This window comes from Amphiprion ocellaris, chromosome 13, assembly GCF_022539595.1.
Source record: "Amphiprion ocellaris isolate individual 3 ecotype Okinawa chromosome 13, ASM2253959v1, whole genome shotgun sequence".
Lineage (NCBI taxonomy): Eukaryota > Metazoa > Chordata > Actinopteri > Pomacentridae > Amphiprion > Amphiprion ocellaris.
The window spans coordinates 19,301,766-19,326,401 of NC_072778.1; the positions used below are offsets into that span (position 1 = coordinate 19,301,766).

Here is a 24,636-nt window from a genome sequence, read left to right on the forward strand (position 1 = left end):
TCAGATGCCCTTCTCCTGTTAGGGAGCACTGGTGTTTTCGCATAGATGCCAGCAACTGTTATCTGTTATGTGTGAGCAACAACTTTACAGCAACCAGTTAACCAACAACTTAAGTAATCTGTTTCATCAACACACAACTTCCTGATTTCTCTCAGTAACGAATATGCTTTTGATCTATTTCTGTCCAACTATTCTGAAAAGGTGGTAGGATTATGTATTTTATGCACACTTTAACCAACAGGACTGTTATCTTACTTGTGACTACCATTCATACCAGAAATGCTTTTAAATACAGTAGTCTTGCTTACCTCTTCAGTTGCCCTCCTCCTGTCAGGGAGCACTAGAGTATTTGCATGACTTCCAGGAACTATAGTAGATCCTATACTCATTCTGGGTCCAACTAACATGTAGCGTTTATCTCCAGATCTGTACTGGATGCTGTGACACAGTGTCCCATCATAATTAGTCTCTTGCAGATATTTGGAAGTATAGTCTGTGGATTTGGAGCACTGCATTGCAATCAGCACGATGATACTGATGAGAAAAAGTACAGAAACTGATCCCAAAGTTATCATCAGGTAAAATGTCACATTATCATCTTCATCCACTTTTGCTGCACTTTTGACATCAGACGCTGCAAAAGCCTCTTTGGGCTCCACAAGTTTGACGATGACAGTAGCTGTTGCTGAGAGTGACACGTTGCCGTTGTCTTTGACCAGTATGACCAGTTTGTGTTCAGCCTCGTCTGTCTCTGTGAATGAGCGAAGTGTCCTGATCTGTCCTGTATATCGGTCCAAACCAAAGAGACTGTGGTCAGTGAGTTCCTGCAGTGAGAAGAGCAGCCAGCCGTTATATCCTATATCAGCGTCATAGGCTCTGACTTTGGTGACCAAGTGTCCTGCATTGACATTGCGGGGAATCTCCTCCACACCTTCAGCAGATCCGTTGGAGCTGAGTGGATACAGGATGACTGGAGCGTTGTCGTTCTGATCCAGAATGAAGACGTTAACTGAGACGTTGCTGCTGAGAGACGGAGCTCCGGAATCTGTGGCAACAACTTGGAACTGAAAAGTTTTCAGTGTTTCAAAATCAAAACTTTTCAGCGCCATAATATCTCCATTCTCAGAGTTGATATTCAAAAACAAACCGATACTGCCTTCACCCCCATCCCTGCGAATGTGATATACAATATGTGCATTATCACTATCATCCGGGTCAGATGCCTTAACTGAAAATAATGGTGCTGCTAGGTCATTATTTTCACTAATATAGAACGTATATGGGCTCAGTAAAAACTGAGGTCTGTTATCATTCACATCTGATACAACTACAGTTATTGTCTTTTCAGATGAGAGTAATGGTTCACCAGTGTCCTTTGCAACCACTGTAAGTTCATAAAAAGGCTCTTCTTCTCTGTCCAGGAGTGATTTAGTCACTATGGCGTACATATTATCTTGCAAAGAGGGAGCTATAGCGAAAGGAACATCCTCTTGTATGAAGCAGGAAACTTTTCCATTAGGGCCTGAATCCAAATCATTCACACTGATCAAAGCCACTGTTGTTCCAGTTCTACAGTCCTCAGGAACTGATTTGGAAAATGATGTAACTTCAATCTCAGGGGCATTATCGTTAAGGTCCATTACCTTTATTATCACAGTTTTGTCTGTGGATAAAGGGACAGTGCCCTTATCTGAAGCTTGTATATCAATTTCATAGCTTTGATTTTCTTCAAAGTCAACTTCACCGATCACTTTAATTTCACCTGTCTTTGAGTCAAGATAAAATAGTTTTTGCAAATTTAGATCCACTTCCTTACCAAATGAGTAAACAATTTCGCCGTTGGCGCCCTCATCCAAATCTGTCGCATTAACCTGAATTACCAGCGTCCCAGGGAGCGCATTTTCATTCAACACAGCAGAATATACATCTTGTTTAAAAACTGGCCAATTGTCATTAACATCAAGTACCTCAATCAGTATTTCTATTGTTCCAGATCTCGCTGGCTTGCCACCATCAATAGCTGTAAGCAGCAGCCTGTGTTCTCGCGTAGCCTCTCTGTCTAATTGCTTTTGTAAAACCAAAAAGGGCATCTTACGGTCTTCTCCTCGCTCCTTAACTTCCAAACGAAAGTGGTCATTGTGACTGAGTCTATACTGCTGGACAGAAAACTGACTACCGTCTGGGTCCCGTGCAGTTTGAAGCTGAAATCTCGCTCCCGGTAATGTCGATTCAAATATTTCGAGTCGTTTCTCTTTCTCTGGAAAGATGGGGGAATGGTCGTTTACATCCAGAACCTCTATGGCCACGTAATGGATTTCCAGGGGATTTTCTAGCACGGTTTTAAGGTTTATTATACAAGCGTTGCTCCGTTCACAGATCTCTTCCCTGTCCACTTTTCTGCTGACGTACAGAATACCATCGTCTTGATTCAGATTAAAAAGGGGTTCCGTTGAGCTGCCAACAATGCGATACGCTCTCTCTTTCAGCGTAACCTTGTCAATTCCCAAGTCCTTTGCAATATTTCCAACAACACTTCCTTCTTTCACCTCTTCAGAGATCGAATACTTGATCTGAGCCGCGGCTTCGCTCCAAAACATTACCAAAGCCACCATGTATGCGACGCATCTCCATCGCTCGACCCACACCTGGCGTCCGCGTTGTTCCATGATGTATAGAAAAGCAATAATAATTCCCGGGTTTTTTAGTGCATGGTTAAGAAGCAATAGCCGTGTTCTGTTTCAAATCTCGTTCCATCCCGAGCACAACACTGGGAATGATAAAAAGCTAGTTTTGTCTTCAAGTCCTGTACACGAAATACCTAAAGGCAGGGTTGGACCTATTGGTGATGACGACAAAAAACACTCTAGAGACATTATCTGCTTTTATACCGACACCATGCGATGCACAGCGTTATTGCAACAATGTGTGTGCAAAAAATATAGTCTAACCGATAAAGTTCATCCAACAGTGAGAACAGTACTTGTAAAGTTCACAAAAAGTATGTTGTTATGGTCAGAAAGACACATGTTAAAATTCGTTTTAAAAGCAGTGGATCGAAGGTGCATTCAGTTCCCCTTTCACAAAACTGTTTCGAAGAATGTGCTCAGCATTTAGATTATGACGTCTGCAACAAGTCAAACGAAATGGCTGCGTTTTAAAGATCATCTTTCAGCACTACGGACAGCGACACCTCCTTCCGCAGCCAGGCGCGTTTTCACAGTTTCCACAGCAAGCACCGTGACACAATTCTTGCACGCTTCAGCATTATGAAAAACTGCGTAACTTTTTCTGTATATTTCCCACGATCCAACAAAAAGATGACAGTGTTATGTGTATTCAAAAGCACATGAGAATGATGTCACCAAGAAACAACGGCGATGCGGCATTTTAAATATAACAAAATATGTCACTATTCTTAAAAAAAAAATTTTTTTAAAAATAAAAAAAATACTTCAGTACCTTTATGATTCCCGTAGGTCACCAGAATTAATGTGACACGAATAAGTGAAGGCCAGTAAACCCCAGAATTCAATTGGCCCTGCTATTTAGTGACAGCTGCCACAGTTTGTTGAGCAACATCCTCAGTTTATGCTCAGTCTCTGTGAATGAGTGGATCATTCATTTTGCTTCACTGAAAGGGACACTAGTTTTAACCAAGTTTCTTTGTGATTGAAAACACGAAGGTATTACTACTTAAAGCAACCTTTTCCATATATCAATAAATAATTTGTACAATTGTCAGGTATAGCCAAAATAAAACATTAATCTTTGGAGTTTTGAAAGAAATTGATCAGACTAAAATGAAGTACTTGATCATGTCTGAAAATTATTTGATCGTTTGATTTTCAACTACATAGATTAAAAGTACCAACAAAAGACACTAACAGCAGTCTAATGGGTAGTTTGCTAATCAATTAGCAGTCAGTTGTGTGCTGTAACCAACTATACAACAGCCTGTCATCCAACAATTTAAGTCAGCAGTCTAATCAACACACAACCTCCTGATTTACCTCAGTAATAAATACGGACACTTTTGCTCTATTTCTGTTCAACTATTCTGAAAAAGTAGTGGGATTTTGTATTTTATGCACAAGAAAATCGAAAGGATATATGTGTCTTATGTGACCACCATTCATACAAGAACTGCCTTTAAATTAATTGATCTTTCTTACCTCTTCAGATGTCCTCCTCCATTCAGGGAGCACTAGAGTATTTGCATGACTGCCAGGAACTATAGTAGAACCTATACTCATTCTGGGTCCAACTAACATGTAGCGTTTGTCTCCAGATCTGTACTGGATGCTGTGACACAGTGTCCCATCATAATTAGTCTCTTGCAGATATTTGGAAGTATAGTCTGTGGATTTGGAGCACTGCATTGCAATCAGCACGATGATGCTGATGATAAAAAGTACAGAAACTGAGCCCAAAATTATTATCAGATAAAAAGTCACATTATCATCTTCATCAATCTTTGCTGCACTTTTGACATCAGACACTGCAAAAGCCTCTTTGGGCTCCATAAGTTTGACAATGACAGTAGCTGTTGCTGAGAGTGAAACGTTTCCGTTGTCTTTGACCAGTATAACCAGTTTGTGTTCCGCCTCGTCTGTCTCTGTGAATGAGCGAAGTGTTCTGATCTGTCCTGTATATCGGTCCAAACTAAAGAGACTGTGGTCAGTGACTTCCTGCAGTGAGAAGAGCAACCAGCCGTTATATCCTATATCAGCGTCATAGGCTCTGACTTTGGTGACCAAGTGTCCTGCGTTGACATTGCGGGGAATCTCCTCCACACCTTCAGCAGATCCATTGGAGCTGAGTGGATACAGGATGACTGGAGCGTTGTCGTTCTGATCCAGAATGAAGACGTTGACTGTGACGTTGCTGCTGAGTGATGGAGCTCCAGAATCTGTGGCAACAACTTGGAATTGGAAAGTTTTCAGAGTTTCAAAGTCAAAACTTTTCAGCGCTGTGATGTGTCCATTATCAGAGTTTATGTTTAGGAATGAAGTGACTTTATTATCTTCACTTCCATCTCTGACAATATGATAGGATATGGCAGCATTGTCATTCTCATCACGATCAGAAGCTTTAACTGAAAACACTGAGGCTCCTGGATTATTTCCCTCAGTGACATAGAAAACATATGGACTGAGTGAAAACTCTGGACTGTTGTCATTCACATCTGACACCGCAACAATTATTGACTTTTCAGATGATAATGAAGGTTGACCAGCATCTTCTGCAGCTACTGTTATGATATATTGTGCCTGTTTTTCTCTGTCCAGAGGTGATTTGGTCACAAGAGAATACATTTTGCCTTGTAAAGAATGTGATAAAGTGAAAGGAGCATCTTCATTTACTGTACAAATAACTTTTCCATTCAGTCCAGAGTCTAAATCACTGACACTGATTAGAGCAACAGTAGTTCCAGGTCTGGAATCTTCAGGGATGGAGCTGGAAAATGACGTAACTTCAATCTCAGGTGCATTATCATTCATGTCAACTATCTTAATAAGGACACTTTTTTGTGTCGACAGAGGAGCCAGACCTTTATCTGATGCTTGGATTTCAATTTCATATTTGTCCTTGTCCTCATAGTCAATTAATCCTTTTACAGTTATCACACCTGTTGTTGGGTTTATGTCGAAAAGCTTAATGACTTTACGATTTACACTATTGCTGAATGAGTAAACCACGTCTCCATTCGGTCCATCATCTAAATCAGTCGCATTTACCTGAATGACTGTGGTGCCTACTGGGGCATTTTCATCCAGCATCACTGAGTAAACATTTTTAGAGAAGACTGGTGCATTATCGTTTACATCCAGAACATTTACTAGAATATTCATGTCGCCAGATTTCAGAGGTTTACCTCCATCCAGTGCCGTCAACACAAGGAAATGGCTCCTTGACATTTCCCGATCTAAAGACTTTTGGACAATCAGCACAGGTATTTTACCATCATCCCCTTTGTCTTTAACCTCCAAACGAAAGTGATCATTGGAGCTAAGCTTATACTGCTGAATAGAGAAAGGACCGCTGTCTGGATCCCGTGCTGGTTGTACCGGGATACGCGCTCCTGGCATCAGGGATTCTGAAATCTCTAACGTTGTCTCTTTCTCTGGGAAAGTGGGTGAATGATCATTTACATCCAGCACTTCTATTCCAACATAATGGACCTCCAGCGGATTTTCTAGCACGGTTTTTAAATTTATCACACATGTACTGGTCCGTTCACAAACGTCTTCCCTGTCGATCTTTCGGCTTACATACAGGACGCCGTCGTTCTGATCCACATGAAAAAGAGGATCTGTGGCACTAGTAACAATCCGATACTTCCTGTCTTTCAGTGTGCTTTTATCCAATCCCAGATCTTTTGCGACATTTCCAACCACCGTTCCTTCTTTCACCTCGTCAGAAATTGAATATCGTAACTGCGCCGAGGTCACAGTCCACAAAAGCGCAGCGACCACGCATCTCATCCACCGTCCGTTCACCCCTTTTGCCTTGCACTCCTTTTGTTCCATGATCAAAACAAAACGTATCAGTTCCTCACGGGTTTAGTAATGGTGCCCAAAGAAAGTAATCCAACCTTCCCAAGTATGAAAACGTGCAGGCTCTTTTAAAAATGTTTAAAAATACGGAACAACATTTAAAAAGGCAGCAGCCATCCTACAAGCGACTCTGTCAGTACTGAACTGTATGCGATAAAGAGGTGGAACCAAAATGCGGTGACGACAAGCGAAAAGCGTTATTTTAACAGCACACTGACACCGTGCGCTTTTACTGTTCACTGCAAGGAAAGCAGTAACTTTACATTTTATTTTTGTGATATTTATATATAAAAATATGAGAGGTTTTGCTTAATGGATCAAGACAGGGCACAAAACCTATCACCACCATGGACAGCATATAATGCCAGTTTATTATGCGGCCCAGAAACATGGTTTTATATTACAATACAGACTCTGAGAAAGCAAAGCTTGCATTACGATTTGCGTGAAAGTGCAGAATGTTAGACTCTGTGCAAACTGTTTTTTCATTAACTTAAGTATGTTGTAACACTGACGTGTTTATCAGAGCAAATGAAAAGGAAAAAAAACGAAGAAATGAGTCTGCATATACGTCCATGTATGTGTGCAGTGTACTCTTAGTAATAGTACATTGCGTGTTATTATAGTTATCATTATACATAGAAATACATATAGTATGATTGTAATTGCAAATCAAAACCGCAGGTTACCAGTCGTTTGTCATACTATAGTATGATTGCGAACAGACAATGCACAGGCAGTATAGATGGTCACGGAGAAAATGAATGAAAGATAAGACTTTCATAAAAAAAAAAACTGCCTTACCTCTTCAGATGCCCTCCTCCTGTCAGGGAGCACTAGAGTATTTGCATGACTGCCAGGAACTATAGTTGATCCTATACTCATTCTGGGTCCAACTAACATGTAGCGTTTGTCTCCAGATCTGTACTGGATGCTGTGACACAGTGTCCCATCATAATTAGTCTCTTGCAGATATTTGGAAGTATAATCTGTGGATTTGGAGCACTGCATTGCAATCAGCACGATGATGCTGATGAGAAAAAGTACAGACACTGATCCCAAAGTTATCATCAGGTAAAATGTCACATTATCATCTTCATCAACTTTTGCTGCACTTTTGACATCAGATGCTGCAAAAGCCTCTTTGGGCTCCACAAGTTTGACAATGACAGTAGCTGTTGCTGAGAGTGAAATGTTTCCATTGTCTTTGACCAGTATGACCAGTTTGTGCTCAGCCTCGTCTGTCTCTGTGAATGAGCGAAGTGTTCTGATCTGTCCTGTATATCGGTCCAAACCAAAGAGACTGTGGTCAGTGAGTTCCTGCAGTGAGAAGAGCAACCAGCCGTTATATCCGATATCAGCATCATAGGCTCTGACTTTGGTGACCAAGTGTCCTGCGTTGACATTTCGGGGAATCTCCTCCACACCTTCAGCAGATCCATTGGAGCTGAGTGGATACAGGATGACTGGAGCGTTGTCATTCTGATCCAGAATGAAGACGTTGACTGTGACATTGCTGCTGAGAGACGGAGCTCCAGAATCTGTGGCAACAACTTGGAACTGGAAAGTTTTCAGAGTTTCAAAGTCGAAACTCTTCAGCGCCGTGATGTGTCCATTCTCAGAGTTTATGCTTAGAAATGAATTGACTTTATTGTCTTCACTTCCATCTCTGACAATATGATAGGATATGGCAGCATTGTCATTCTCATCACGATCAGAAGCTTTAACTGAAAACACTGAGGCTCCTGGATCATTCCCCTCAGTGACATAGAAAGTATATGGACTGAGTGAAAACTCTGGACTGTTGTCATTCACATCTGACACCACAACACTTATTGTCTTTTCAGATGATAATGAAGGTTGACCTGCATCTTTTGCAGTTATTGTCAGGTCATATTGTGACTGTTTCTCTCTGTCTAGAGGAGATTTTGTCACTAATGAATACATTTTGTCTTGTAATGATGGTGATAAGGCAAAAGGAACATCCTCACCAATAGAGCAAATAACTTTTCCATTGAGACTAGAGTCTAAATCATTTACACTAATAAGAGCAACAGTAGTTCCAGGTCTGGAATCTTCAGGAATAGAACTGGAAAATGAGGTAACCTCAATTTCAGGTGCATTATCATTCACGTCAACTATCTTAATAATTACGCTTTTTTCTGTAGTTAAAGGAGCAAAGCCTTTATCTGATGCCTCAATTTCAATTTCATACTTGTCCTTTTGCTCATAGTCTATAACACCTTTGACAGTTATTTCTCCTGTTGATGGATTGATATCAAAAATTGCAAATAACTTATTACTTACACTGTCACCAAATGAATAATATATTTCTCCGTTCTGGCCATCATCCAGATCAGTTGCATTCACTTGGATGACAGTTGTGCCAACTGGAGCATTTTCAGAGAGCAGAACTGAGTAAACATCTTTAGAGAAAACGGGTGTGTTGTCATTCACATCCAAAACATTGACAACAATATTCATGTTACCAGATTTCGGAGGTTTCCCTCCATCCAGGGCGGTCAGCACTAAGGAGTGTTTTACTGCTGCCTCCCGATCCAAAGACTTTTGTAAAACCAATATAGGTATTTTACCGTCTTCTCCTTTGTCTCTCACTTCCAAACGGAAATGATCGTTATGGCTAAGTTTGTATTGCTGCACAGAGAAAGGACTACTGTCTGAGTCTCGTGAAGGCTTTAGCTGAAATCGCGCTCCTGGCAACACAGACTCAAAAATTTCCAACCGTTTCTCTTCCTCTGGGAAAGAGGGAGAATGATCATTTATATCCAACACCTCCACCCCAACGTAGTGGACCTCCAGCGGGTTTTCGAGCACGGTTTTTAGATTTAATAAACACGTACTGCTCTGCGCGCACACCTCTTCTCTGTCGATCTTCCGGCTCACATACAGGACACCATCGTTTTGACTCACATAGAAAAGAGGATCCGCATCACTAGAAACAATCCGATACTTTCTGTCTTTCAGAGTGCTTTTATCTAATCCCAGATCCTTTGCTAGATTTCCAACCACAGTCCCTTCGTTAGTTTCCTCCGAGATCGAATATCTCAGTTGCGCTGAAGCAACACTCCACAAAAAGGCAACAACTACGCAACCGGCTACACACCGTGCACCCATTCGTTTCAAGTGTCTTCTTTGTTCCATGGTTAAACCCGACAACATCAACAATCGCTCACAAAATAAAACTGCGTTGTAACGAGGTAATACAAAGCTTCCACGTGTGAAAATATTCGCCCTCTGACCACAGATGGAGTATTTCCAAATGTTACAGAAAAAAAAAAACGGCTCAGAAACGAATGTGTCAATAGCGAACTGCCGAAGCTCAGAAGAAGCTAAACCGAGATGTAGTTACGACCAGCCCATGCAGTTCTGGCTTTTTTTCTTTAGCTGTACTGACACCATGCGATCCTAAACCTTCACTGCATTTGAATGTCAGATTGTATATGTTCGCCTTTCTGTTCTTATTTATCTCGAAACAGAACCCAAAAGTTGCGGGGTGAATGCAACTATAGAGAGGGCTTCTCAAGCTTTACGCTAAACCTTTCTTCTGATAAAATGGAAAAAAAAAAGGTTTGAGATGATTCAGCCATAGCACGTGGGGAAATAAAATGTTTACTTTGCGTGATTAAATACTATGAAATAAAAGGCTGAAATAAAGTGTATGCACTTTGTTATATCGGTTGATATTTCAGGAACGCAGACAGAAATGTGAGAAAACATGTTCAGCACCATGGACAACGATTTCCATCTGCATTTTTGTGATCTGATATTTTAAGTTTATTGATTAATGAGCCATAAACATCTACTTATTTAACTTGTTTCATACAAGCTATGTCTGCGGATGGACTTAAAAGACGATCTGTGAGATATTGTGTGTTTGATACATGATGCTGCAGATCTCATAGCACCTGAGAAATTATTGTGGCACGGCCAGTTACACGTATGTTCCTTAAAAAAAATCTTAAAGCGTAAAAAAGCAGAAGACGCTTTTAAGGCAGTACATAAAGAAAGATTGTAACCATTTCACTGGTCATATCAACCTATTCCTGACCATGTAATATATATATAGCAAAAAAAAAAAAGGGACTGAAACAACATGCAAAGTTTTGCCTCAGAAAACCAAAGATTAACTCTACTGTTTGCCAAAGGATATCAAGTCCCAGGAAAGCATACACTTTATCGAATGTGCCGTAAAAAGAAATGAAAGCCACCTGGCACACCACAGCGTCTATAAATCACATTCGACTTTAAATAATTTTCAAGAGCAGCAAATTCATAATATGATTTTACGCTCATTGTCATATCATCAAAGCCTTTCTCTTGGTCTGACCATGATTGTGACGTCTCCAAAGCTGAACTAAAAAGTTTTCTTTGGCTCAGCAACTGATCGGTGTCTTAGAAGTTGAGTTCATATACTGTGATAAAAAAATGAATAAATCAAAATGTGGATAGTGAAAACTCTTCAAAGACCTTCAAGATGAATGGGCAAAGGAACTTTAAAATTTTCCAGATATTGTCTCTTGGAGATGTATAGTCTGGTTTGCTTTTTGTATTGCTGATAAGCACACTGGTTGGAGCAAAATATATTTGCATGTGCTTGATGCTTAAATATGAATGCAAATTGTTTAATAAAAGAAAGATTGTTTATATGTGCCTTACCTCTTCAGATGCCCTCCTCCTGTCAGGGAGCACTAGAGTATTCGCATGACTTCCAGGAACTATAGTAGATCCTATACTCATTCTGGGTCCAACTAACATGTAGCGTTTGTCTCCAGATCTGTACTGGATGCTGTGACACAGTGTCCCATCATAATTAGTCTCTTGCAGATATTTGGAAGTATAGTCTGTGGATTTGGAGCACTGCATTGCAATCAGCACGATGATGCTGATGATAAAAAGTACAGAAACTGATCCCAAAGTTATCATTAGGTAAAATGTCACATTATCATCTTCATCTACTTTTGCTGCACTTTTGACATCAGATGCTGCAAAAGCCTCTTTGGGCTCCACAAGTTTGACAATGACAGTAGCTGTTGCTGAGAGTGAAACATTTCCATTGTCTTTGACCAGTATGACCAGTTTGTGTTCAGCCTCGTCTGTCTCTGTGAATGAGCGAAGTGTTCTGATCTGTCCTGTATATCGGTCCAGACCAAAGAGACTGTGGTCAGTGAGTTCCTGCAGTGAGAAGAGCAACCAGCCATTATATCCGATATCAGCGTCATAGGCTCTGACTTTGGTGACCAAGTGTCCTGCGTTGACATTTCGGGGAATCTCCTCCACACCTTCAGCAGATCCGTTGGAGCTGAGTGGATACAGGATGACTGGAGCGTTGTCATTCTGATCCAGAATGAAGACTTTGACTGTGACGTTGCTGCTGAGTGATGGAGCTCCAGAATCTGTGGCAACAACTTGGAATTGGAACGTTTTCAGCATTTCAAAGTCAAAACTTTTCTGTGTTGTGATGTGTCCGTTATCAGAATTTATGTTTAGAAATGAAATAACTTTATTGTCTTCACTTCCATCTCTGACAATATGATAGGATATGACAGCATTGTCATTCTCATCACGATCAGAAGCTTTAACAGAAAACACTGAGGCTCCTGGATCATTCCCCTCAGTGACATAGAAAGTATATGGACGGAGTGAAAACTCTGGACTGTTGTCATTCACATCTGACACCACAACACTTATTGTCTTTTCAGATGATAATGAAGGTTGACCTGCATCTTTTGCAGTTATTGTCAGGTCATATTGTGACTGTTTCTCTCTGTCTAGAGGAGATTTGGTTACTAATGAAAACATTTTGTCTTTTAAGGATGGTGATAAAGTGAATGGAACATCTCCATTCACAGTGCATATCACTTTTCCATTGAGACCAGAATCTAAATCACTGGCACTAATAAGAGCAACAGTAGTTCCAGGTCTGGAATCTTCAGGGATGGAGCTGGAAAATGAGGTAACTTCAATCTCAGGTGCATTATCATTCACATCAACTATCTTAATATTCACACTTTTTTCAGTTGTAAGAGGAGCCAGACCTTTATCTGATGCCTCAATTTCAATTTCATATCCATCTTTCTCTTCATAGTCTATTAATCCTGTAATGGTTAACACTCCTGTTAATGGACTAATATCAAATAGATTTAATATGTTTTGATTGGTACTCTTGCTGAACGAATAAATTACCTCTCCGTTTGGTCCCTCATCCAGGTCAGTTGCGTTTACTTGTATGACTGTTGTCCCTACTGGAGCATTTTCACCGAGGGTCACAAAATAATCATCTTTAAAGAAAACAGGTGCGTTGTCATTTATATCCAAAACTTTGACTAGAATATTCATGTTACCAGATTTCGGAGGTTTCCCTCCATCCAAGGCCGTCAGTGTTAGCGAGTGGCTTCCTGCAGTTTCTCTGTCTAAAGATTTTTGAACAACCAATATCGGTATTTTGCCTTCGTCTCGTTTTTCCTTAACTTCCAAACGGAAATGATCGTTGGGGCTAAGTTTATATTGCTGCACAGAGAAAGGGCCACTGTCTCGATCCCGTGAAGCTTTCAGCTGAAATCGCGCTCCAGGCAACGCAGACTCAGAAATCTCCAATGTTTTATTTTTCTCCGGAAACGTAGGAGAATGGTCGTTTATATCTAGAACTTCTACTTCAACATAATGAACCTCCAGTGGGTTTTCCAGCACAGTTTTGACATTTATCACACACGTACTGCTCTGCGCGCACACCTCTTCTCTGTCGATCTTTCGGCTCACATACAGGACACCATCGTTGTGATTTACATGGAACAGAGGATCCGCATCACTGGAAACAATCCGATACTTTCTGTCTTTCAGAGTGCTTTTATCTAATCCCAGATCTCTCGCTATGTTTCCAACCACAGTTCCTTCGTTTACTTCCTCTGAGATGGAATATTTCAGTTGCGCTGAAGCTACAGTCCACAAAAGCGCAGCAACAGCGCAGCCGACCAAATATCGTCGCCCCCTTCGTGGCTTGTATCTTCTTTGTTCCATAGTTAAACCTGACACCATCAGCAATCCATCACAAAGACAGTACCTGCGTTTCAAAAACAGAATCCAGGACTTTCCTCACCGTGGATATTTCCTGTCTTCATATACATGCAACAACGATTGCATTCCGAATTTCAACAAAGGCAGCAATACGAACAGGCGAGGCTGTACTAATATCAATGTGAGAACGCTATGAAGAGGTGGAACCACAAAGCAGTGACGACAACCATGTGTGGTGCTGACTTCTGATTTTACACTGACACCATGCGATCAAATGTCCCCATGCAGAAAACTCTACGAGTTTTTTTTTTTTTTTTAATGGGATAAATATAAACTGTTTCGTGGCCGACTGCAAACCTATTATCAAACGTAGTGGAGTTACTGGAAAGAAGTAAAAAGACTGTCTGCATCTCACTGTAGAAAGGAATTCTATCAAATTTAGCTGAAGCACCGCCACCAAAAATATATATTTTTAGATTCTATATAACATTTTAAAACCTTAGGCAGTTGTCCCGGTGCAGAAAACTCGACGAGGTTTCATCAAATTGGAGAAGTGTAAACTGTTTCGTCGCCGACTGCAAATCTATGACAACCGCAGTCACGCTGTTTGTAAGAAGTGAAGACACTGTCTCCCTGAAAGTAAATAAAATAAAATTTCAGCCAAATTACATTAAGCAAACACACCCACCAAAAATATATTTTTAAGATTCCATACAACATTTGCAACGCGTATGGACCCGGTATGATTAAAATCCACGGCGTGAATAACGTTTAGGAGGAGCAGAAATTGAGTAAAACGTTTCCACTCTTTCAGCACATTGAATAGAGACTACAGCTGACTTCAGATGCTGACAGTTGGTGTAACTATTTTCCATTGTGTTTCAAGTTCATTGTCCAATAATGCATCATGACCTGCAGCACAATTTCCGTCTTTTATGCTGGAGGATGTTCCCATTTTGGAAGAACTCATAATTTGTGTTGTCAAGTAGTCATAGTTTAAGGATGAATCCTACAGATACCTTGATAGTGATAATAGCTCAAGCAGTACAGTCTTGTATCTGAAGATATAGTCAGAGAGCAAACATATTCAGCACCGTAGACAGGGACTGCAACTAAGTTTCATATTTCATTTTTTTTCTTCAAGTGAACAAAATAGAAGAATCTTAAAAGCACAGACATTTTGAAAAGAAAGACAAAGTCTCAGTGTTTTCGGATGTTTATATAAGTGAGACTTTGCCAGTGTTGCTCCTTCATTGGCTTTGTCATCTTAGTCCAGGCCCAGTTATTGTGGAAAAAGTACGTCAGTAATGCAATTGTGTGTAATGTGATACACCACAACTTAGATTTGTATACATTAATACTATGTAGGAGGGTGAAAACTTGATTTAAGTATGCCTTACCTCTTCAGATGTCCTCCTCCTGTCAGGGAGCACTAGAGTATTTGCATGGCTGCCAGGAACTATAGTAGATCCTATACTCATTCTGGGTCCAACTAACATGTAACGTTTGTCTCCAGATCTGTACTGGATGCTGTGACACAGTGTCCCATCATAATTAGTCTCTTGCAGATATTTGGAAGTATAGTCTGTGGATTTGGAGCACTGCATTGCAATCAGCACGATGATGCTGATGAGAAAAAGTACAGAAACTGATCCCAAAGTTATCATCAGGTAAAATGTCACATTATCATCCTCATCAACTTTTGCTGCACTTTTGACATCAGATGCTGCAAAAGCCTCTTTGGGCTCCACAAGTTTGACAATGACAGTAGCTGTTGCTGAGAGTGAAACGTTGCCGTTGTCTTTGACCAGTATGACCAGTTTGTGTTCAGCTTCGTCCGTCTCTGTGAATGAGCGAAGTGTTCTGATCTGTCCTGTATATCGGTCCAAACCAAAGAGACTGTGGTCAGTGAGTTCCTGCAGTGAGAAGAGCAACCATCCGTTATATCCTATATCAGCATCATAGGCTCTGACTTTGGTGACCAAGTGTCCTGCGTTGACATTTCGGGGAATCTCCTCCACACCTTCAGCAGATCCGTTGGAGCTGAGTGGATACAGGATGACTGGAGCGTTGTCGTTCTGATCCAGAATGAAGACTTTGACTGTGACGTTGCTGCTGAGTGATGGAGCTCCAGAATCTGTGGCAACAACTTGGAACTGAAAAGTTTTCAGTGTTTCAAAGTCAAAACTTTTCAGCGCTGTGATGTGTCCATTATCAGAGTTTATGTTTAGAAATGAAGTGACTTTATTGTCTTCACTTCCATCTCTGACAATATGATAGGATATGACAGCATTGTCATTCTCATCACGATCAGAAGCTTTAACAGAAAACACTGAGGCTCCTGGATCATTCCCCTCAGTGACATAGAAAGTATATGGACGGAGTGAAAACTCTGGACTGTTGTCATTCACATCTGACACCACAACACTTATTGTCTTTTCAGATGATAATGAAGGTTGACCTGCATCTTTTGCAGTTATTGTCAGGTCATATTGTGACTGTTTCTCTCTGTCTAGAGGAGATTTTGTCACTAATGAATACATTTTGTCTTTTAAGGATGGTGATAAAGTGAATGGAACATCTTCATTCACAGTGCATATCACTTTTCCGTTGAGACTAGAGTCTACATCACTGACACTGATTAGAGCAACAGTAGTTCCAGGTCTGGAATCTTCAGGGATGGAGCTGGAAAATGAGGTAACTTCAATCTCAGGTGCATTATCATTCACGTCAACTATTTTGATAATGACGCTTTTTTCAGTTGTAAGAGGAGCCAGACCTTTATCTGATGCCTGGATTTCTATTTCATATCTGTCTTTCTCTTCGTAGTTTATTAAATTTTTAACCGTTATCTGGCCTGTTAATGGGTTGATATCAAATAGATTTAATGTATTTTGATTCATACTGTTGCTGAATGAGTAAAACACTTCTCCGTTTGGACCCTCATCTAAATCCGTTGCATTTACTTGTATGACTGTTGTGCCTACTGGAGCATTTTCACTGAGGGTCACTGAATAAATATCTTTAGAGAAAACAGGTACATTGTCGTTTACATCCAAAACTTTGACTAGAATATTCATGTTACCAGATTTCGGAGGTTTCCCCCCATCCAAGGCCGTCAGTGTTAATGAGTGGCTTTCTGCAGTTTCTCTGTCTAAAGATTTCTGAACAACCAATATGGGTATTTTACCGTCTTCTCCTTTATCTTTAACTTCCAAACGAAAATGATAGGTTTGACTAAGTTTATATTGCTGCACAGAAAAAGGACCACTGTCTCGATCCCGTGAAGCTTTCAGCTGAAATCGTGCTCCGGCAAAGACAGATTCTGATATCTCCAATGTTTTATTTTTCTCCGGAAACGTAGGTGAATGGTCATTTATATCCAGAACTTCTACTTCGACATAATGAACCTCCAGTGGATTTTCCAGCACAGTTTTAACATTTATCACACACGTACTGCTCTGCGCGCACACCTCTTCTCTGTCGATCTTCCGGCTCACATACAGGACACCATCGTTGTGATTTACATGGAACAGCGGATCCGCATCACTGGAAACAATCCGATACTTTCTGTCTTTCAGAGTGCTTTTATCTAATCCCAGATCTCTCGCTATGTTTCCAACCACAGTTCCTTCGTTCACTTCCTCTGAGACAGAATATCTTAATTGCGCTGAAGCTACAGTCCACAAAAGCGCTACAACAACGCAGCCGACCAAATATCCTCGCCCCTTTCCTCTCTCTCGCTTCCTTTGTGCCATGATGAAACCCGGCACCATCAGCAATCCATCACAAGGACCGAAACTTCGTTGTAAAAAGCGGGCCCAACCTTCAGTACGCAAGTGGTCAGTCTCTTCAAATATTTGCAGTAATTTGGGAAAACCGACTCTTTTCAGTGAACACGCACAGAAACGACGCCGTCAGTGTCGAAGTGAGACTATTGTTAAGAGGTGAAACCAAAGAGCAGTGACGACAAGCTCGTGTAAGGATGGCTTTTTACAATACACTGACACCATGCGTCCTTATTCATCATTGCACACATCTGACTGCACGAGTCATTTGATAGTTTGCATTTGAGCCACCACTAAGGTCCACAACGCGTCCTTTAAAAGTCTTAAAACACAGCAAATAAATGTTTTTAATGCTGTGCACAACACGACTAAATAAACTGAATATTATCATATGAACTAAGACCCTGAAATAACGTTGTTTTTCTACGAGAAAGCAAAGCCAAACTCTTTCAGCACCAAGGACAGCTATCTAAAGGTTTTGCGGTTCATCACACTCGTTTGGTTAAGGCATTATTACCTTTTTATGTTGTCCATGGCTAAGTGATGGAGGATGGACGAAACACACCCACTAATATGTCAGTGTGGAATAGTCAAGCTTTCGTTTGCTCTTCCATAATTTCAAAAATAACAAACTCAGCATAAAATCTGGAAAAGATGGCCTTAGGGTACAGTTACATTACACCAGCAACAAAATATCACCGACATATCATAGTCCAAGACAAAGTGTAGAACGTCATAAATGTTTTGGCAGTGATTATTACGATATTGACTAAGTAGATGACCGTGGAAATTAAAAGAAACAAAAGAGTGCTATTTAATGTTGCAAATAAACATTAAAATACCTCCCTCTTCCTCCATCGCTGCAAATACATCCTACAACTTAAAAGTAAGAATTAACACAGGAGACAAGGGAATGGAACAAATGGAATGCCATGCTATCCAAAACAACACCCAGAGAGACGATTTTGGTATGTTTCATAAACAAACAATAGATACAGTTAATCTCCGCAAAGTTTCCATTTTAAAATGTCTTACCTCTTCAGATGCCCTCCTCCTGTCAGGGAGCACTAGAGTATTTGCATGACTTCCAGGAACTATAGTAGATCCTATACTCATTCTGGGTCCAACTAACATGTAGCGTTTGTCTCCAGATCTGTACTGGATGCTGTGACACAGTGTCCCATCATAATTAGTCTCTTGCAGATATTTGGAAGTATAGTCTGTGGATTTGGAGCACTGCATTGCAATCAGCACGATGATGCTGATGAGAAAAAGTACAGAAACTGATCCCAAAGTTATCATCAGATAAAATGTCACATTATCATCCTCATCAACTTTTGCTGCACTTTTGACATCAGATGCTGCAAAAGCCTCTTTGGGCTCCACAAGTTTGACAATGACAGTAGCTGTTGCTGAGAGTGAAACGTTTCCGTTGTCTTTGACCAGTATGACCAGTTTGTGCTCAGCCTCGTCAGTCTCTGTGAATGAGCGAAGTGTCCTGATCTGTCCTGTATATCGGTCCAAACCAAAGAGACTGTGGTCAGTGAGTTCCTGCAGTGAGAAGAGCAACCAGCCGTTATATCCTATATCAGCGTCATAGGCTCTGACTTTGGTGACCAAGTGTCCTGCATTGACATTTCGGGGAATCTCCTCCACACCTTCAGCAGATCCGTTGGAGCTGAGTGGATACAGGATGACTGGAGCGTTGTCGTTCTGATCCAGAATGAAGACATTGACTGTGACATTGCTGCTGAGTGACGGAGCTCCAGAATCTGTGGCAACAACTTGGAATTGGAAAGTTTTCAGTGTTTCGAAATCAAAACTTTTCAGCGCCAAAATGTCTCCTTTTTCAGAGTTTACGTTTAAAAACGACGACAATTTGTTATCTCCGCTTACATCTCTCAGAATATGGTAGGAAATGAGAGCATTATCACCTTCATCACGATCAGAGGCTTTGACCGAAAATACCGACGCTCCGGGGCTGTTATTCTCAGTGATATAAAATGTGTAGGGACTTGATGAAAACTCCGGGCTGTTGTCATTTACATCTGACACAACCACACTTATTGTCTTTTCAGTTAAAAACGAAGGCTCACCTGTATCCTTGGCCATAATTGTGACATCATATTGAGAAATCATTTCTCTGTCTAAATGCGACCTGGTGACAACAGCAAACATGTTTTCTTGTAACGATGGAGCTAAAGTAAAAGGGACTTCTTGTTTGATTGTGCAGATGACTTTACCATTGATTCCAGAGTCTGAATCACTGACGCTGATGAGAGCCACTGTAGTACCTATCTTTGAATCTTCTTTGATAGAGCTAGAAAATGATGTCACTTCTATCTCAGGTGCGTTGTCATTAACATCAAGAACAGTTATCATAACACTTTTGTCAGTTGTAAGAGGAACTTGTCCCTTATCAGACGCTTGAATGTCAATTTCATAACTTTTGCTTTTCTCAAAATCTATCTGACCCGTGACTTTAATTTCGCCAGTGTTTTCATCTATACGAAACAACTCCATCACCTTTGAATCAACTTCTTTTCCAAAAGAATATATTATTTCACCGTTTGCACCCTGATCGAAATCTGTTGCGTTAACCTGAATCACTACAGTGCCAACGGAAACATTTTCCTTAAGTGTGGCAGAATACAGCTCTTTGGTGAACGCCGGTGAGTTGTCATTAATATCAAGTACATCCACAATTATATTTATATCACCAGACTTGGGCGGTTTGCCTCCATCAACGGCTGTCAGACGCAGCTTATGTTTTCCAGCCGTTTCTCTGTCTAGCTGCTTCTGCAAAACTAAAAACGGTACTTTACGATCTTCGCCTCGGTCTTTGACTTCTACTCTAAAATGTTCATTGTGGCTGAGTTTATACTGCTGAATAGAGAACTGGCCTACGTCGGGATCGCGGGCAGCCTGCAGCTGAAATCTCGCTCCAGGCAGAGCCGACTCTGAAATTTCCAGCCGTTTCTCTTTCTCAGGGAAAACAGGCGAGTGATCATTTATGTCAAGTATTTCCACCGCCACGTAGTGAATCTCCAATGGGTTTTCTAGCACAGTTTTCAGGTTGATCAAGCACGGACTGCTTCGTTCGCACACCTCCTCCCGGTCTATTCTCCTTTTCAGATACAGGACGCCATCGTTTTGATTCACCTGAAACAGGGGTTCGGTGGAGCCTGTTACAATGCGGTATCCTCTCTCTTTGAGTGCGCTCTTATCTAGTCCCAAATCCTTCGCTATATTCCCCACGACGGTTCCCTCTTGAACCTCCTCAGATATGGAATATCTGATCTGCGCGAAAGCTCCGCTCCAGAAAACATCCAGAACAACTACGACGGCAAACCAACATCGTCGCTCCTTCCATGCTTTGCCTCCTCTTTGTTCCATGGCTCAAAGATGATAAAGAATAGTCCATGAAATACGGTGTATTTTTTAACGCGACCGGGTGCCCAAAGCTTCTGAACGTTGCCTAAAGTCTGTTTTTTTCAAGAGCTGCGAACAATAACACACACTCGTTGCGAATCGCGATCTTACGCTCAATCATGCTGCTTGAGAAAAATGCAAGGGCTCGGATAAAATACAGCTCGTGACGTAGCTTGATGCCAGATGCACAGAATCATTGAACTACACTGACACCAAGCGTTGAATCTACCATTTACACAAACTCTAGTGGCCACTTAACTGTTCAAAAACAATCTTCAATTCTACAAAGATGCCAACAGATCAAAACAGATCAGCTTTAAGTGAGTGGACCAGAATTGGCTCATATTGCAACCTTGGTATTTCGGTTTCCATTTGGGGACAAACAATACATCCAAGAGAGTTTAACACTTTTAAAGAGAAGAAAATTGTTCGTATCCAAGCAACCTCTACACCGTAAACATGCTAAGGATGTAGCCACAATTTAAACAGTATGAACACAAAATCGCAAAGCAAATGCACAGCAACCGGTAAACTAGACGTCCATGAGTGAAAGAATCTAAACAACACTGCGACACTTAAAAATGCAGAGTGACAAACAAAACTTTTTTAAATCAAGTGTGGTAAATATGTTGGTGTTCCAAAATGTGCAAGATTCAAAATTATCTTTCCCAAGCTTGGGAGTATTCTATTTGCAACACCCACAGAAAAATGTGACAAAAATCAGCACCAAGGACAGTGAATGTTGATCTCTGCAAATCAATAACCCTTTTCAAAATGTCCGTTTTTCCTTTACCTTCTAGAAAACATACATCATAGTCAGCTACTGTAGAAATACTCTTACCTCTTCAGATGTCTTCCTCCTGTCAGGGAGCACTAGAGTATTTGCATGACTTCCAGGAACTATAGTAGATCCTATACTCATTCTGGGTCCAACTAACATGTAGCGTTTATCTCCAGATCTGTACTGGATGCTGTGACACAGTGTCCCATCATAATTAGTCTCTTGCAGATATTTGGAGGTATAGTCTGTGGATTTGGAGCACTGCATTGCAATCAGCACGATGATGCTGATGAGAAAAAGTACAGAAACTGATCCCAGAGTTATCATCAGGTAAAAAGTCGCATTGTCATCGTCATCAACTTTTGCTACACTTTTGACATCAGATGCTGCAAAAGCCTCTTTGGGCTCCACAAGTTTGACAGTGACAGTAGCTGTTGCTGAGAGTGAAACGTTTCCATTGTCTTTGACCAGTATGACCAGTTTGTGCTCAGCCTCGTCTGTCTCTGTGAATGAGCGAAGTGTCCTGATCTGTCCTGTATATCGGTCCAAACCAAAGAGACTGTGGTCAGTGAGTTCTTGCAGTGAGAAGAGCAACCAGCCGTTATATCCTATATCAGCATCATAGGCTCTGACTTTGGTGACCAAGTGTCCTGCATTGACATTGCGGGGAATCTCCTCCACACCTTCAGCAGATCCGTTGGAGCTGAGTGGATACAGGATGACTGGAGCGTTGTCGTTCTGATCCAGAATAAAGACGTTGACTGTGACATTGTTGCTGAGAGACGGAGCTCCAGAATCTGTGGCAACAACTTGGAATTGGAAAGTTTTCAGTGTCTCAAAGTCAAAACTTTTCAGTGCCAAAATATCTCCATTTTCAGAGTTGATATTTAAAAATGAAGTCAGCAGATTTTCTCCTCTGTCTCTTAAGATCAGATATGAAATAACAGCATTACTACCCTCATCATTGTCACGGGCCGTCACTGAAAAAATGGCTGCTCCTGGATTGTTATTCTCAGTTATATAGAAAGTATATGGACTCTGTGAGAACTCTGGACTATTATCATTCACATCTGACACATCAATTGTTATAGTTTTCTCTGATGATAAGGATGGTTCACCTGCATCTTTTGCTACAATTATTACATTGTATTGTGACTGTTGTTCTCGATCCATAAGCTGTTTAGTTACCAGAGAATACATGTTGTTTTGTATAGATGGAGTGAGAAGAAAAGGGAGATCTTGATTTATGTGACACATAACTTTTCCATTAAGACCAGAATCGGAGTCCTTTACACTAATCAATGCTACTGTAGTTCCTGGTTTTGAATCCTCTGGGAGTGCACGGGAAAAAGATGTCACCTCAGTCTCTGGTGAGTTGTCATTGACATCAACAATATTGATTATGACAATTTTATCTGTTGTCAGTGGAGCTGCACCTTTGTCTGATGCCTGAATATCAATTTCATATCTTCCACTCTCTTCAAAATCTATGGCCCCTGCGACAGTAATGACTCCAGTCACTGGGTTCAAATCAAAAAGTGTACGTACTCTTCCATCAACGTCATTTCCAAATGAATATACAACCTCACCATTTGAGCCTTCATCCAGATCTGTTGCATTAATTTGGATCACAGTCGTGCCAAGAGGTGAATTTTCTTTAAGCTGCACATTATATGAATCCTGAGTGAACACTGGAGGGTTATCATTGACATCAGAAACACTAACTATTATTGTCATGTTGCCAGATTTCGGAGGTTTGCCTCCATCAAAGGCTGTCAGGAGTAACTCAAGGGTTTTTACGGATTCTCTGTCAAGTGGCTTCTGAAGAACTAAACTCGGTGTTTTACGATCTTCACCACGGTCTTTTACCTCCAAACGAAAATGTTCATTGTGACTCAACTTATACTGCTGAACAGATAATGAACCACTGTCAGCATCACGGGCAGCTTGTACCTGAAATCTTGCTCCAGGCAATGCAGACTCAAAAATCTCTAAAATCTTTTCATGTTCAGGGAAGCTTGGTGCATGGTCATTTACATCCAGAATCTCCACTGCGACATAGTGGACCTCCAGCGGGTTTTCTAACACGGTTTTCAAGTCGATAACACAAACCTTGCTTCGGTCGCACATTTCCTCTCGATCGAGTTTTCGGTTCACATACAAGATACCGTCGTCCTGATTTACGCGAAAATGAGGCTCTGTCGAGCCGGAGACAATGCGGTACCCCCTCTGTTTCAGTGTGCTCTTATCAAGACCCAAATCCTTGGCGATTTTTCCAACAACGGTTCCTTCTTTGACTTCCTCAGAGATTGAATATCTGAATTGTCCTGAAGCGCAGCTCCAAAACGGAGCCAAAACCATCATGTACACAATCCATTTTGTATGCGCTCTGCATGTTCGGCTTTGTCTTTGTTCCATGGCGTGATGATAAAACATTTAAACCAAAACAGCTTTCATCGAGTCCCACTCGTACACTAACGTCAAATTCCTCGGCCACACCCGTTATCACAATCCAAGAATTCTCCAACAGCAATATTTTTTTACAGCTAAATTGAGCAGCTCGAATATAAAAGGTTCTCCCGATGCTGATTCGAGGGGAAGGGGATGGGTCTTGTGGACATTTCGAAAATGTATGGACGCTTTATTTGTCGTTATACTGACATCAAGTGACCGATAATCATACTGCAGCACTGTGTTTGAAATAGAAAAATTTACAAAAATATGCACTTTGCAAATGCAAATGAATTTCTGACAGTGAGAAAAAGTTCCCTGCCTCATCAGTGCATGTGAAGCACAGATGAGCCAATGATGTTCATACGCATCTTTTTTTGTAAAAGAGTCCATGGGGACACTCTTTGTTTATGTAGTTATAGGATTGCCAGTATTCGAATCATATTCCAATGGCATGGTCGCGTTTTACCACAGATAAAAGACAGGAACTCAAAGAAATTTTCAGCACCACGGACAGCAACCCCACGCACTCAAATTGCGCATTTTCAAACCACATGAAGATAAGGTTAAGGATGAAGAAAATGAAAACAATGTT

General features: G+C 40.9%; 1 protein-coding gene across 13 annotated transcripts in view; it reads right to left on the bottom strand.

Moving 5' to 3' along the window:
* LOC111572933 (protocadherin alpha-C2-like) overlaps positions 1-24,636 on the bottom strand; it is a 189,585-nt gene that overhangs the window by 124,520 nt on the left and 40,429 nt on the right. Inside the window, exon 1 of one of the 13 annotated variants that reach the window (XM_035951265.2) lies at positions 21,651-24,165. The exons of 6 other annotated variants lie outside the window; for them this stretch is intronic. In XM_035951265.2, coding sequence (XP_035807158.2) covers positions 21,651-24,026 — 2,376 coding nt within the window. In that variant the 5' untranslated portion in view covers positions 24,027-24,165. Of the gene's footprint in view, positions 1-308; positions 2,785-4,172; positions 6,614-7,361; positions 9,735-11,234; positions 13,709-14,989; positions 17,398-18,412; positions 20,930-21,650; positions 24,166-24,636 lie in introns of those variants that run through there. 6 more of the 13 variants (XM_035951267.2, XM_055016478.1, XM_055016479.1 and 3 more) reach the window with 6 other exon arrangements.